Source organism: Rhyacophila brunnea, unplaced genomic scaffold, assembly GCF_057557595.1.
Source record: "Rhyacophila brunnea isolate RB1 unplaced genomic scaffold, BYU_Rbru_1.0 scaffold_4, whole genome shotgun sequence".
Classification (NCBI taxonomy): domain Eukaryota; kingdom Metazoa; phylum Arthropoda; class Insecta; order Trichoptera; family Rhyacophilidae; genus Rhyacophila; species Rhyacophila brunnea.
The window spans coordinates 28,614,495-28,631,792 of record NW_028233068.1 but is presented as its reverse complement, the minus strand read 5'-3'; the positions used below and the strand labels follow the sequence as shown (position 1 = coordinate 28,631,792).

Genomic DNA, 17,298 nt, shown 5'->3' with positions numbered 1-17,298 from the left:
GCTGGCCTTCCACCCGAGAGTTCTGGGTTCGATCCCGGTGAGGACATACTATTAATATTTATGTGTTTTTCCCAAAGCCTGGGTGTTTTTGATTTTTCAAAATTACTAACAACCACCTTGTATGAAAAAGCAAGGACATAGTTATTACTAATTTAAAAAAAAATCACGCGCCAAAATTATGGATGTGCAACAGAAACAACGAAGTAACTCATTGAATTTTATGTTTACAGTTGGGATTGATTTTACTATTTATTTTTTCTTTATTATTTGCTGAATATTTATGGTAGTGTTTTATGCACTGAGTTAAAATCTGCTGTTCAAAAAATAAACGTTAATTGACTTATGCTGATATTATGTACTGTAGCAGGGGGTGCGAATATTAATTAATCATTTCCCAGGAGGGGAGATCGGGAATAGAAAAAGCTTGGCATATCGTAACTATGCTATATAATATTTAGTACATTACATTTTAAATATGATTAATGGATTTTTTGAATAAACAGCTAATTTAAATATAGGTTTGTTGAGTTAAGAATGTAGTCATAAGTAAAGTCGATTAATATTTTGGATGGTATTTACATTATATTACATAGTTTTTAATTAAATTTTAGCATCGATCTCGATATATTACGTGTAATATGTTATTTAAATTAATTTACATATAATCTAGAAAAATATGAACTCACCATTAAAACTATAAAGATAATATTAATCCATGAGAGTATTTCCCAAACGATGGAAAATGTATTGCCATCATACCTATCAATAACTAAACATGTAATAAAAAACAAGAAAAGGGCGTACATTGCAACTATCCCTGTGAAAAACTTCCTTAATCTCTTCCATTCCAAATGTAAAAAACTCTCTACGAGAGGATGCAATAGGAGTTCATCGAATCCCAATTCACCCCCAAACATTTTCTCAAGTATTTTCATTCGCCTTGGACTTTTTTCTGTATTATGAGGAATAAGCAACGAGTAGTTTAGCGTCACCACACATCTCGAGTCGTCTAGGCTGTATTCATTTTTAACAATATGCATATCGAAGAGTTGTTCAAGGTATTCTCTCGGATGTCGCCAATTCTTTGATATTATTTCCACTGCAGAACGTCGCTTGCCACGCACGGATATAACGTCAGAAAGGTCCGCTTGTCTCAGAAGAAACAGGGTGGTAGTCTCGCGGTGGCCATTTATTATGGCCCTGTGGAATGGTAACAGTCCTTCGCCATCTATACATTGTATTGTCGATGGGTTTATTGTGAAGATCATTCGGATCACGTTAACACTATTGTTCATCGCAGCCATGTGCAGAACTGTACAGCCGTGAAAACAACCCTCCGATCCGAGAGTGTAAAGATTAGCACCCGCTTCGAAAATAAGTTTTAAGCATTTGTAACTATTTGCAAACGATGCCCAATGCAAAGGAGACAGTCCATCATCGTCTTTCTTGCTAATAAATTCTGAACTCTTCTCGAATAGTTTCGTTGTTTCAAGCAGTTCGGCGAGTACTTCGTGATCTCCTCTTCTGGCGGCCACGTGTAGCACATTACGCCCGTTGTTGAGTTCAATGTCAAACGCGGCGCCCTGATGCAGCAAAACTCGGACGCAAGACGCGGCCCCGGCCATCACCGCTTTGTGCAACGGGGTGTACCCAGACAGATTTCTTATATCTATCGACAGATGCTGAGCTCTAAACGTGGCGACCATTAAATTTACTATCTCCTCGTTACCTATCCCTGCGGCGAAATGTAGAGCCGTGTCTCCATTTTGAAATGTTTTATCAATGCTCACGCTCATCTTTGTAAGAGCATTCAAAATTATGTGGACTCCAGGAATCCAATTGTTTCTAACAGCAAGTTTCAAAATGGAATGTAGTACGTCGCTATTTATGTCAGATGCCTCCGTCAAATATTGAAGTGGCGTAATGTTTTTATGAGTCACAGCGTAGTAAATGGGGGCTTCATTGGAATCGTCCATCTGCTGAGAACTGAAGCCAACATCTAGAAGAAGTTTTGTCACCTCCCCGTCCTCTATTGAAGCAGCCTTGTGGAGTGCCGTGCGTTTCTTTCCTTCGGGTTTGTAATATCCTATGCAAAGTCGCCGCTTCGGAATTTTGGTCTTCCTTTTGCCATACTCTATAAGCATTTTAACTGCCTCCGCATATCTGTAATATAATTTTCAGTTCTTAATAATACATAATAAACATAATATTATATCACCATGTTCGATCCTAAGAGGATTATGGACATCCACATAGTGGATGTTTTATTAATAGATTTACGAGAAATGGATGTGGGCCACTTCCTCAGTCCTATTAGGTCCATACTCTGGGTCCAAACACACATTGAAAGATAACATGTGAATTTTCCAGACCTGGGATTCGAGCCTAGGACCCACGACATTATAAGCTGACATAATCCAATTTATATAATCCAATCGTTAGATACCCACTCGCATAATATTATTTATACATATGACTAGCGCTTGGATTTAAATAATGTTACCGCATATTATAACAGTATAATATACAAGTGTGACACCTTCTGGGGATAGGCACGACACAGACTGTTTAGGGGTGACAAACGCCAAATAATGAAAAGAATATGAATACAAAAACTACCGTGAGTATTTTCCGTGGAAATTAAATATTTTACGACTATGCCTATTGTTACTGAGGGTGTATAATATTAAGTATATTATATTATAATAACTTAAAAGGTTTTTATTGTATTTATGTTCATTTAAGATAGCCGAGAAGAAAAAATTGAATGAGAATGAATCTTGATTTGAGAAAAATTGACTTGATTTTTTTTTTTGACCATATCCGTTCCTAATAGGATCATATGGGCCTCCACAGAGTGGAGGTTTGTATTAACAGATTTTATTTTTACGAGAAATGGATGTCAGCCACTTGCTCAACCTATTAGGTCCATACCTCTGACTCATACACAAATTGAAAAACAATGTGTGTACTTGCCAGACCCAGGATTTGAACCTAGGACCCTCGACACTATATACCGGCGCTTAAGCCACGCGGCCATCGTGGGTGTAGAATAGCCATTTTAAATATGCATAATAGTGGAACGTTGCCTTGGTACATTATTTGACACATTACATATTAATTGCTATAAAAAACACATAAGCTATTACATAATATACATACATAATATTATTTAATATTTGTATTCTTTTCAAAAAACCCTCGCCTGTCATATTATATTAAATTTTCACTTCCTCTAGCGAAAATTGTAAAAAAAACAACTAATATAATCTGTAATTTATATATCACTAATAAGAATAACAACATAACAGTCAAAGAAAAATACTATATTTAACCCCCTTTTTTTCTTTTTCGCACTACAACATGGGACCCTATGATAGTAGTGTAATGCATCAGTAGTCTGATTAGTAATAGAAGTGAAACAATCACAAATAATCGTAATTTTGATAAGGAAACCACATAAGGGACCACTTGGAAAAAGTTCGACATATTTATATTTTTTTAAATGAACATTTTCTGAAATAACTCAACCAAATATTCAAGCATCCCGGGGTGCCAACATTTTCAATATAGAATTTTCAACAAATCGTGCAGCATGCCTGTATTGAAATTTTCAGGACTATGAACACTACAAGTAATGAATGCATGGAAACCTCTTGTCTTCTGGGAGATTATCGTCTTGTAGAGCTGATCCACAAGCGTCCATAGTGGATGAACAATACTGAGCATCGGCCTGTTTTGCCATCACTTTGCAAGTGCAGATCCTGGCCCCTGCCTCCAACAAGTGGCGAGCGCACGTCAAGTTCAACTGAGACAGGGCCAACTGAAGAGCTGTTTGATTACTTGGTATATTACTAACCTATAATAAATAAATAAATAGAACATAAAGCGAAAATTTTTATAAAAGACTAGCTGAAGTACCCGGCTTCGCACAGGGTCGCTTCGTGGTTATATTTATCTTAGATATTTGAAAAATAATAAAAGGTAATTATTTTTTTAATATTAAAATATCTGTGTAATAGAATATGGCAATATGAAAATAATTCTAATAGGAGTAAAGGTCAAACATAAGAACACTAAAGTAAAATCGAATCCAAAATATGAAAACGTTATTAATGTTATTAATATGTAGTAAAAAAAAAAAAAACAAAATTAGATCGAACAAACAAACAACAAACTTTGTATTTTATATAATTTTCCTTCACCTTCGCCTTCACCTTCGCAGGTGTGCGCACAACAACTGACAAAAGTTTCATCGCAATCGGATGAATGGTATAGGAACGCATACGAATAGTAGAAGAAGATGATTTTCTAATTCAGAAATCTTTGTGGGCATGCGCATGACAACTCACCAAAGTTTCATTGCAATCGGATTAATGGTATAGGAACGCATACGAATAGAAGAAGAAGAAGATGGATGTACTAATTCAAAAACCTTCGCGGGCGTGCGCACAACAACTGGTCAAAATTTCATCATAATCGGATGAATGGCATAAGAACGCATACAAATAGAAGAAGAAAAAGATGATTGTACTAATTCGGAAACCTTTGCGTGCAAGGGCACAACACTTGATCAAAATGTCATTGCAATCGGATGAATGGTATAGGAACGCATACGAATAGAAGTAGAAGATGATTTTCTAATTCAGAAATCTTTGTGGGCATGCGCACGACAACTCACCAAAGTTTCATTGCAATCGGATGAATGGTGTAGGTACGCATTCGAATAGAAGAAGAAAATGATGGTTATACTAATTCAGAAACCTTCGCAGGCGTGCGCACGACAACTCACCAAAGTTTCATTGCAATCGGACGAATGGTATAGGAACGCATACGAATAGAAGAAGATAGAATAGAAGAAGAAGATGGTTGCACTAATTCAGAAACCTTTGCGGGTGTTAACACAACAACTGACGAAGGTTTCATCGCAATCGGATGAATGGTATAGGAACCATACGAATAAATGAAGATAGAATGAAGAAGAAGAAGAAAATGATGATTTTTCTAATTCAGAAACCTTCATGGGTGTGCATACAACCACTTACCAAAATTTCATTGCAATCGGATGAATGGTATAGGAACCATTCGAATAGAAAAATATAGAATAGAAAAAGAAGAAGAAGAAGATGATGATTTTTCTAATTCAGAAACCTTTATGGGTGTGCATACAACCACTTACCAAAATTTCATCGCAATCGGATGAATGGTATAGGAACGCATACGGGACAGACACACAGACAGACATTCATTTTTATATATAAATATAGCCTATACTCTTTGCGCAAGTGCAAGCAATAAGTTTACAAAGTTTTATCGCAATCGGATGAACGGTATGGCTGCGCATTCAATACGAACAAACAAACACACAAATATTAATTTTTATATATTAGATATGCTAGGTAGATTAAGAAAATAAGCTAGATGACAAAAATACCAGATTTTCACAAAATTCAAAAATGGCTAGAAAATCATATTTCAATAAACATAAACACATCAGTCATTATTATTATTGACCGCGAAGGTGAAGGAAATCAGGCGCGCACACAGAAGAATGGTATGGCAGAGGGTTCATTAAAAATAATATCCATAATAATTAATTATTGTTTTTTAAGGCGTCGAGGGCGGGGTTAACATAATGTAGCAGAGGGGGAGAGGCATCCCAGTAGAGAACCTAGCGGAAAAATACGAAGCTTGCAATTTGCGATTTTTTTTTGATAATTTACAGTTTCAACTGTATTAATTAATAAATACGTATCTGAAAAGATTAAAAAGATTTTTTATTTTTTTTAATTCAAAGATAAACTTACAATTATTGTAAAAAAATATAATAAAATGTGAATTCGTTGCAGGGTCACATCTTATTATTACATTATACCTATCTTATGGTCATATTTATTATTAAAATTTAGTTTATTAAGTTTTCAATTTTTCGTCGCGTAGATTTTTGACTAATTCATCGTTTTAATATTTTTTATATTTATTTAAAAAAACATCGATTTTTATAAAAATATAAATGTGTATAACTTGGAATCCTTTTTATTTATTAGCGTATCATCGCTTTAACCGTAGACTCACCACTTTATAGGTACATTCCCCATACCCAGATACTCCCCATCAATAAAGGTGCTTACTTACGAGTTATTGCGACTGGTCGCATCCACGAGTCGTTATCGAAAGCGCGTGACCTAACGGTCGTAATTATTATTAGGATCATTAGTGTCAGTACGTGTGTCTTGTCTTTTAGACATGCCGCGTCCAAATATTAAAGCAAACATTGGATGTTTCAGACGGTTGCCTTGCGTGTTGTGGAATGCCGAAAGGAGGGGGGGGGGGGGGCAACGCGTTGAGAAGGCAGCCAGATCATCCGGGTTAAGATCTCAGTCATGAGGTTTGACAAAGATGAAGATATTATATTATATAGTTCATTTATCTACGTAATTTGTATTTTTTTCTGTCTCCTTGTGTGCGCGCTCGTCCCCAAGCATACCACACCACAAATGACTATTAATAGCATTATTTAGACATTAGAGAAGAAATTATTTATATATTTTTTTAAATTTACCATGAATGTTGTTCCGACGCAATTATGAAGATGTGGCGAATCGAGCCAGAGTGGATCAGGCAAATCGGGAGCGCCTTCCGCTGCTTCTATATTTTTTTTTCTTCTTACTGGATCATTGAGAGCGTGATTAAGTAATATGAGCAGGCAGCTGGACCTTCCGCGCCAAGCAGCAAAATGCAACGGGGTTCGCCCCAAGCTATCTCTGCGGAAGGGATTTGCTCCTCGTCGCAGCAGCAGTCGAAGGACTTGGTGAGATCCATAGTAAGCAGCCATGTGACAAACGGATATTCGTCGCAGGTGACAAGTCGCATTGGGACTCGCTCCACAATCAAGATTGCTGTAATTATATTAAATTGTGTATTAAAAATATGTGTTAGGTACATTAAAATATGTGTTTAATCCAATGAGGCTTAATTTTTTCGCTGCGTTAATGGAAACGTTCTTACAAACGAGAATCATACATTGCCCACGATTAGTTTGGAAAAACTCTATATAAAATCTCATTGGTTGAAAACTATTCCATACTAAACAGTCAGGCTGCATACCTCTTAATACCAAGATGCCGACCAGTTTAGTAACTCAGAATGATTTTCGAACTATTAGGAAATATTATGTAGGTGCATTAAATGTATGTGAATTTAAATAAATGCCTATCCTATATAGTAAATCAAACTCAAACTGTAACAAAATGAACGCGTGATTTTTCACAAAATACGTTAAACATACGCAATAAAAACAACTGGAATACAAGAGAAAGACAGAAGAAAATTGGTTGGTGGGTGAATTAGAAATAAAATCAAATGGTATATATTTATATAGAATTCTCAAAGAAATGTTCCACGACACGATGTTTTACATTTTTTTTAAATCTCAATGCTATACGACCATCTGTTCCCGGTACGGTGAATTGTATTATGGCGAACAGCGTACTAACAATTTACATGTAACCAATTGACATACGTCATGTCCACACCCGTTGTCGACCATTGGGAAGGTGACCCACTTAAAAATTATACCCCAACAAAATGACGGCTATATTTCTGAAATTTTACTATATTATAAAATTTAAAATATTTCAATATAATATGCAAATTATATGTTTTTGGACGTTGAATTACAAAAAAAACTACAGATCCATGGCAGCAGACTTCCCCAACCAGTCGAGATAAGATCTAAATAATTACGATCCAGCCCTCTTCACAGAATTTTTGAAACCACAAAAAAAAATATTTCTAAAGCCTCCATAGTCCATTTTCATTACAGTAGGATACACAAGTGTGGATATTTAGCTCCCTATCTATCCGCATAGATATATTTTTTTCTCATTTCGCACTGCTGATCATGCCAATTTGAAGAAGACCACGGTATAATACTATAATATATTTATTTTTTCCATTCATACTTACGACCAAGGGCCATGAGGTCTTCGAGAAACACAAGTCCCATCAAAAATATATTAAACGGGTAAGGGGTATTTTCCGATGTATGTTTCTTTATTGATGAGTATCCATTCGAAATTCAAAATGCCTTATTCTGAAGTCCACTCATTTTATACAAAATTTTAAAAAGAAAAAGAAGGTCCTCAAATACTGTCACTTCCATACTATCCATTCATTTTATAAAAGATTAAAAAACAAACGAATACCTATCCCATCTTCTGTCACTATGAGAATTTATTCTCTAATGTCATTTTTAAAACGAATTTTCGTATATTGATTGCTACTAATTATGAAACTTATCGGAACAATTTGGGTGCTCTGAGAATTGTAAAAATGTATTATATCGGTCTACTCACCTATGACAATTAATGTTCATAGCTTATCTAAGAATTATTGCTTATCTAACAAAATTGACAAAATTGATCTAACAAAAAGTCCTGCTTCAAATAAATTCAAATGTACTCAGCGCTCGAAATGGAAAATTTAACGAACCGGAGGGCTCGATAATTTTCCAAAAATATTACCTAACACAGTTATCTAATTTTATGTAGATTTTATATAAAAATGTAAGATTTTTTGTTATATGGCCTATCTAGTTCAGATAGGCAAATTATTTTTTCCACGAGCGGAGCGAATTTTTTTTGGATTTCATTAACCGTAACGACGCTCCGGTGCGCTCCAGCCTATTTCCAGCACTGAATGTACTACAGCAGCATTTGCAATTATTATATTGATGTGATTGGACCTACGTGTAGGCATGTAATAGTATTATCGGTTCAGCAGAATAACTTGGGTGCCCCCAGAAATTTTAAAATGTATATTATTTGTGAAATGACATTATACATTAATTATATTCATCTTTCTCTAAATAAATCTAAGAATTGCCATCTAACAAAAATGCGTGTAAATTGGGCAAGCTAAACTTTATTAACTTATTTAAATATTGATTTTTAACAGATACCTATACTTATATATATATAATTCCACTTTTGTGTAATAGTTATTAACACAAACATTTTAAGTTTCCACGATACCTATTTCATTTTTTTTTATTAGCAACTAACAAATCTAACACCTCACCACAGTGGGAGATCTTGCGGGTAGCTAGTTATATTATTAAAATAATAAGGGATACTTACTGCATGGCAGATTTGAACAGGTCTTGCTTCACACATTTTAAAAGTTCTGTGTTATAAATGGCACTCTCCGAATCGATTTCTTCGATTAATACACCGTCAGCCTCGTCTACGTTCATTTCTTCGCGATCGTGATCAAAACAGCTCTCTTTGACCAACGGTGCAGATATTCTTGACCATTTCTTGTTGTCACCATCATTTTTCGAAATTTCATTTTTTATAAATACTGTGTCATTTATTGGCACTTTACTAGTCGGATGAATGTTTTTCATCTCCATGTCAATGGTGACCGGCTTGGTCTGTACTTTGAGCAGCGTTTCAGCTTCGGAATCGTCGCTCTCCATCTTCACGCGTTTAAATTGTCAAATTTATTGATTATGTTCCGTGACTCCAATTCTTCACTAACACCAAACACTCCATAGTCACATAATATAGTGGCAGGTTTAGAGACATACAGGTCGAACGTATTGAATGATTCTATGGTCGCCCATGTCTTTTTTGTTGAAACACAACCTTTAACTAAATATAATTATTATTGAAGATAGAGCCATGACATATAATACAATAAATGGTTTATTTTTGTGTATACATAAATATGTGTGAATATTGTTTATTGTTTCAATTGTGCACGTACCTACAGTGTACAAAAAAGTCGATACTGAATGCAGAATCTTCAAAACTAACGAAATATCAAACATAATCTTATCCAAATGAATATTAACGCCAACGAAGGCTAACGTTTGTGGGAATCACTTTTATCATTCACAAATTAATACTTTACTATAAGATAATTATAACTGGCATTAATAACTAGGTAAAATACTTTCAAATATGACAAAAATAAACCTTTAAAACATTTATGAATTACCATGCAATGACTGCGACCGGATCTACATCGGAAAGACTATGCGGGCCTTCAATATTAATGTAAATGAACGTACTATTCCGGATACTTAAAAGGTAATATTTTTATGGAATTTGCATTGATTGAACATATTATTAAATAACTATTTTTTTTTATTCAACGAATAATTCATAATATTTGAGAGTGAACATAGATAATTTGAAAACATCTAGATTTTTTCTAGTAGATGATTTTTATAATAAAAAACCCGCCCCCTCTTCTCAAAAAAATTGTAACTTGTAATTTTATCAATGCAATACATACCTACAGTAAAAACAAAACAATGATTCGGTTCGTGGATTTTATGCGTGCGAATACGTATACCGTTGTTAGCGCTACGGGCACACCGACTGCCAGGTAATAAGTAGCACTAGTAGGGCTATATATCCGTACGCACACCATCGACCAACTGAATCATTGTATTGTTTTTACTGTACCTCTTTGTCTATCCCCACCATACACAATTAACAATACGTCTTACAATATTACAGAAACAAAATTTCTTAATAACTTATTAAACTCGTTATATGAGCAAAACACGTGCGTAAAACAGTTGTAATATGTGGCAAATAGAAGTTAATACATTATATAAATTATCATGAACGATTACCAGCAGATTTAATGCTAAAAAATAAAATATTGTAAATATGCGAATATTAAATTAGGTACATTGACTGTTATTTTGAATATCAAATATTGTACAAACACATAGTCGGTAAATTGTGATAAAAGATTGCTGCCGTCTTCTAAGTAAAATACCCAAAACAAACAAATCAAGAATATTAGTAGGTATTATAATATTATATTATAATGTTGATAACATGATAAAATAAATGTAATATGACTTTTATCGCGGTTTCAAAGTTGAACGTATTATATCAGTGTTTCCCAAAGTGAGCTATATCGGGGAACGGTATTAACCTAGTAAGGCACTTGCAAGAAGCAATGGGGGGCGGGGGGTGTCGACTATAAAATATAAGAGAGTGATTAGGAAAAGGAACGCAGAAGAAAAGAATCATATTGACCAATATTCTATAAACTTAACAAGCAAATAACATGACGATTGTGTCGACAGGAATATGTGCATACTATTGCTTGTTTACGGTACGTTACTATAAATAGGTGATATGTAGACGAGGGGTATTCAGCCTGTTTCAGAATTTATCAATAATAGAAAACATTATTACGTATTGTCATCACTTGGATTCTTTCTATATTAACTTCAATCAACAATTTGATAATATTCCCAATACATATTGATCGATTGATTGGCTTAGAGACCCTTTTTCGAGTAGAACTACAGAAAATTATCTAAAATTATAAGAATAACTTATAGAAGTAATAACAAATTTCAATAAGGAATTGAAATTTAAAGACGTCTATAAAAAGTTTTGGTTGCAGAGGCAGATACCGACACTTTATCCTGGATTATCGGCTATAGCACAAGCGTTTTTTTTACGCTTTATATATAATATTTAACGAAACATGGGGTTTTACATGGTCACAAATCTATTAACCAGGAACGCTGCTAACGTAAATAAAACCAAACATTAATAAATTAGTAGCAGGGCATAATTCTCAGTAAAATTATTTTTAATGTATTTGTAATTTCGTTTCTTAATTTTCTGTGTTTAATGAAAATATTACTGTGGTCGATTTTAATAAATAATTTTATAATTTAAACATAGGTACCTATATAAAAAAATGCAAGGTGCAGAATGAATACAGTGCAGCAGAGGTGGACATAAGATTTTACAACTTTCTTTTTAGACCAAACCAAACCTAACCTAACCTAACATAACCTAACCTAATCTAACCTACACCAACCTAATATTACCTCATATAGTCAGCTTAGTTTGTGATAATGTTATTTATCTATGTGATAAAGTTAGTTATTTATCTTCTATGAAAAAGGTATTTATTATAATAGTCTACATGGAATAAACTGTTTTCGTAAAAAAAAATATATATATATATATATAAAAGCTCGTGTCCACCTCTGCGGCACAATTACCGAATGCATTTGTTGTTGCAGTTAGTAGTGAAGTAGATTTCCAGGGGGTTTCCATTTTTTGTAAAAAAAACAACGGTGGCGGGCTAAATAAGTTTGGGAATGTTAATGATGTTTTCCCTCCACAGATGGACTTAATTCCTTTACTTACCCAATATTCATTTTTTTCTGTTTAAATTCAAATTCGACAGTCTTTTTGGCTATTCTTGTCAATGTCCAACACAACATCTACATACTCTGGTCCTGGTGACAATCGAAAAGTGTTTTTCCCGGATCGGAAAAAATAAAGTACGGGCTTTCAAATAAATATCAAAAATTAGTTTTTCCTATAATTCCTGGCGTTGGCGTGTCGAATTAAATCAATTATTTTTCTTGTTCGTGCGTTCAATGTTTGACATTTTATTAGGATTCATAAATTTTCATATCGATACATTGTTTTAGATTATTAGAAAATAAATTTGCTATGGTGTTCTGTCATTTGTATGCGTATATATGGTTTGTGAACTATAGCGACACAATTAGTAATCAGGTCAATATTTACAGTTTATTGGTGAAGAGCGTAAAAAGCGTACATTAGTCAGCTGATAAAGTTGGACTTATCTTATCAATGGTGAAATAATACTTAATCAGTAGGTACATAATAAAACGCTGTTTTTAATTAAATTATTATTTTTAAACGGAAAATTTATAATTTCTGACTAGACAAAACCAACCTACATTTTGTAATTTTTTAGTGTCTACGCACGTAATAATACGAAGAATTATGATAACGAAAAAATAATGTTATAAGTTTTTAATTATTTTTTTGTTTTTTGTTTCTTCTTTGTTGCTGTACTGTTGAGGATCGTGAATCCATTTAAAACTTTCCTTCGTTATATCTTATTAAACCAACGATCTCTACATTCCGCATGGCTGAAAGTATCGTAAGGCCCGTAACGTATTTTTTTATAGTTACCGATGTATAATTTTCCAACATCGTATAGCTAAGTAAATTAGGAGAAAAGTGAATTTTTATCAATTCATTTATTTTTTATAGAATAAATTAGCAGCCTAATTGAATCAAGATTTTTTAGCTGACAAACATTATTATTATGCTATTTTTGACAAATTAATATTGTATAAAACTAAATTTCGGAATCCTTACATTCTTAATCCCGGGATTACAATCGCTAGGCTAATCATTTATAACTTTTCGCAATGTTTGTGATAATGTATAATGTCTTTTTAATTCATAACTTTGCTAATAAGTTATTAGCAACAATACGCTTGGTCGAGAGAGACTTCTTCAATCTGATAGATAGATAATGGGCTATCCGTGTCAAACACAAAACACATCACACAATCGCTATAAATAATGTCCAGAGTCCTAGGTACATCTTTCCGTAAACAAATTAACATTTAAACAAAATGTGTTTAAAAGCTGTATAAAAACTGTTCACAAACATTTGTATAAATACATTCGAAAAGTTTTTATACAAATTACCATATTTTGGAAAACATTAACTGTTGTTTCATCTGAAAAGCTATTAGTAAGCTATTATATTATATGTATAGCATCTGCAAGCTATTGTTGAATTTTGTTGTTTATTAAAGCGCGCAAATTTGTACTATATGGATTATCCAAACTATATTTAATTGGATAGCAATGTTTACAAGATTGTAGACGAGCACAATTTTTACAATAGTCTGAACATTCATGTTGGTAGGTAGTAACTGTAGCGGCAAAAAATATGAACCATGGTATAATTTTATTTGTTAGCGGGCACGTCATGTATATTGGATCTGAACTCGGCTTAATACACAAAACACTCGCACTTTTCATTATTTTTCAAAACAGTTGAGCGATTTTTGAACCCAAACAAAATTAATGAAGGTATGTAAATGTAACAGATAAGATACATACATCTATACACACCAACTAGGTATATTATTTGAAACCTTATAATATGCCAAACAAGATATCAAAGGAAATATATAAATGATACTAAAACTGTAAAATAATATCACTTTGTTGTTGACTATCGTCAGTCAACCGACTCACTGAGAGAAAAAACTAGAATATAAGAACAATAAATTTTTTCGACAGTTGGTAAAACCGAGTATAACGAATTCAAGGATAACCGGTCATTTTTAATCAGTCGTCAGTGACGTAGAAATTGCGTGATATTTACTATTTATATATTTTTATTTAACAGCAAGGAAGCACCGTAACGATGGTTAAAATCGGTTACGCTTTAACAATATACCTGTCTCTAAGAATTCTAAGTATGCGATTATTTACCGTTTAATTTTATTTTCAATTACGAGTATTTAACAAAAGCGACATGAATAAGATAAATTAATTATTTATTATAGTATGTCATCCCAAGTACTTAAATGCAGATTAATTAGTTTTGAGTTAATCGAGTTTTCTATAGTTATATCCAATAATATGTGTAGTAAAATTTCGGTTAATAGATTGAGATAATACTGGCATGCCTACTGAAGAGAGATAAAAGATTATTCACATTAATTGTATTAACTGAAGGTAATTCAAAAAAAGTATTTTCATATTTATTAACAAGACGTAATAAACGAGGTAACGGTGTGTATTTCACGTATCTATAGTCTAAGATTTCACGTCAATGTGACAACCATAATGTAAAATTATAGACGAGAGCGAGTGAACTAGTTTTATTTATGCTGTACCTGTATATTTTTTTAAATATGTTCGATCATTTATAGATAATATGAGCCTCCGCTGATGGAGGTTGTAACGCGCGTCCCAATTAATTAGAACGTTGGATTTAAATTTCGCGCCATTCTTTATAAAGGTTCAAATAGACTATATGACGATCGGGCACATATATGCTAAGAGCGTTTTAGTGTCTATGATCAAATCTATGCCACTCCGACATATTATAAATACATATTGTATGAGAGCTATGACATCGTATTTACACTCTGTGACACCCTGTGACACAGGACGCCAACATAAGAAACAGGTTTTTCGACATATATATGACCGATCGTCATAGAGTGTATTTGAAGCATAAGGTTGGCAGCTCTAAAAATATTATATTATGATGTACTAACTGACAATTTTAAGATTAGTAAATATGGAACGCTACACGAAGTTACAATGCGTTATTATATTGTTATAGCTCATTATAAAAGTAGGGAAAGTTTTGCTGAAATGGTTCGGAAACTTCGTGGAATTTTCGGTCAAAATAACGGTCCAAATGAGTCATACATTCGAAGATTAATTAAAAAATTGAGGAAACTGATTTGATTCTGGAAAATAAGTCACCCATGCGTCCATGAAGCGGGTGATCACTTGAAAACAGAGACGCAGTGAGAGGAAGTGTTTTTGAAACCCAAGGGACATCAATTTTTCATCGTTCACAAGAATTACACGTTTCATTACAGCGTTTTTTTGCGAAGATCAGAAATTGCATGCCTACAAGATCCAATTGACCCAAGATTTCAAACCAGCAGATCATTTAAACGAAGAGAATAATTGGTTAATTGGTTGATGGAACTTCAGCTGGTGAATGACAATTTTGTTAAGAAAATCGTCTTTAGTGATGAAACACTTTTTCAACTCTATGACTATGTAAATAGCAAAATTAGGCTGGCGGAGTGGATGGGCCGGGCCGTAGTTCTGTAAGTGCGGTTACAGTGAATGGTTCCATGGATGATTATAACTGATTTATTTTGGCTGGCATTGATTTATTTGGATCTTGAAGACATGTGGTTCCATCAAGACGGTGCAATAATATGTTACACACCGACTTGCTGCAAGGAAAAACTAAATCCAGAACCCTTATTGGGACACCTATTTTAACAGATTTTCGTTTTTACGAGAAATGAATGTTAACCACTTGCTCAACCTATTTTATCCATACTCTGGGTCCAAAACACATAAAAAATGTTTTTTTTTCCAGACCCACGACATTAACCGACACGCTCGGCTATTATGTATTACTATTAATAATTTATTGTTAGGTAGGTAGGTATAATTTTAATATATTATATGCTCTGCGATTCTAGAAAATTTTAGGACACCACTGGAAGTGTTAGTACTTTTAATTACTTTGATTCTTTATAGAGATAGTCTAAGCACGTGGATATTATCGAATCAATAATTCTGTATTTTCAAGAAAAAGGGAAAAATGTTGATATAGTGACATTGAGATGCGTCCTTATGATATTAAAAAAACTAATGAGGTATTTATTGTAAGTCAACGCGGTATTTTTTCTCCAGATATATTAATTAGTAAGTACAGTAGACAAATATTACTGCTTCTGTACTAACGCAGAGATGGCAAACCTTATAAGATCCATAGACCTTTTTTATGGAACAAAGTTAGAATGTTGTAAAAGTTAAGTAGTTTTTTTTATATGGACCTAAAATCTACTGTTCTTTTTTAAATGTCCCTTACCTGGCAATACTGGATTGTTTGATCGGCGTCCAAACAGATTTGCGTGACAATTTTAAATACTATTTTTATCGATATACCCTTTGCAATTATATTATGTTTGTGAATACAAAAATAATATTTTTTTGAATGTACTTTTAAATGAATGGAACTCATTACACGTAGGTACATTGGAAAAAATAGCAAGTGGTATTTTGACCATATTTGGGACATGATTGGCAATATATTCGTCGATGATTGATGTAAATTTGAAAATAAAACATCGCCTTGGTAATGCTTTAATTGAAGCATGTGTATGATTAAGTATCCAATTATAAAACGCGAATATATAAATTATAATATAAATCAGATAAACATCAACAAATATCACATTAAAAACACACCTATAGGTATGTACACTTTGAAAATATAATTATTTTATCAAATCTTTTTTTTAGTATAACTTTACAATCAACATATTACGAATTTTTATTATATTTATCTAACACATTACTTAAAAATGCATATCATTTGACACACTTTCAGAAAAAAACGTTTGCCATCCCTGTTCTAGGATTTTTTTTCTAATAAATAAACATTAAACATGACAGATAGTATGTTTAACTCATTGTATTAATTTGTCTCACTTTTCCTTGATATTCTTGAATCTGTATACAATAGTGGAAATATCACACTATTTTCAACATAAAAGCATTTAAAAGTACCTATTAGGAAAGGCGTTCAATAGATGAATGTCATCTTCATGTAAAACCTATAATACAGTATAACACGAATTACAATGTTAAATTAACAGATTTTCAGTTGCCTACGAAATAATAATTTTTG

At 33.1% G+C, this 17,298-nt stretch overlaps 1 protein-coding gene across 1 annotated transcript in view; it reads right to left on the bottom strand.

The window, feature by feature from the left end:
- Nucleotides 1-14,112, bottom strand: part of LOC147067215 (uncharacterized) — a 65,734-nt gene extending 51,622 nt beyond the window's left edge. Inside the window, exons 1-5 of the mRNA XM_085954925.1 lie at nt 13,956-14,112; nt 9,141-9,656; nt 6,563-6,899; nt 3,654-3,859; nt 687-2,163 (exon numbers count right to left, since the gene is read on the bottom strand). Of these exons, the coding sequence (XP_085811051.1) occupies nt 687-2,163; nt 3,654-3,859; nt 6,563-6,899; nt 9,141-9,481 (2,361 nt within the window). The 5' untranslated portion in view covers nt 9,482-9,656; nt 13,956-14,112. The remainder of the gene's footprint in view (nt 1-686; nt 2,164-3,653; nt 3,860-6,562; nt 6,900-9,140; nt 9,657-13,955) is intronic.
- Between the last annotated feature and the right edge of the window lie 3,186 nt (nt 14,113-17,298).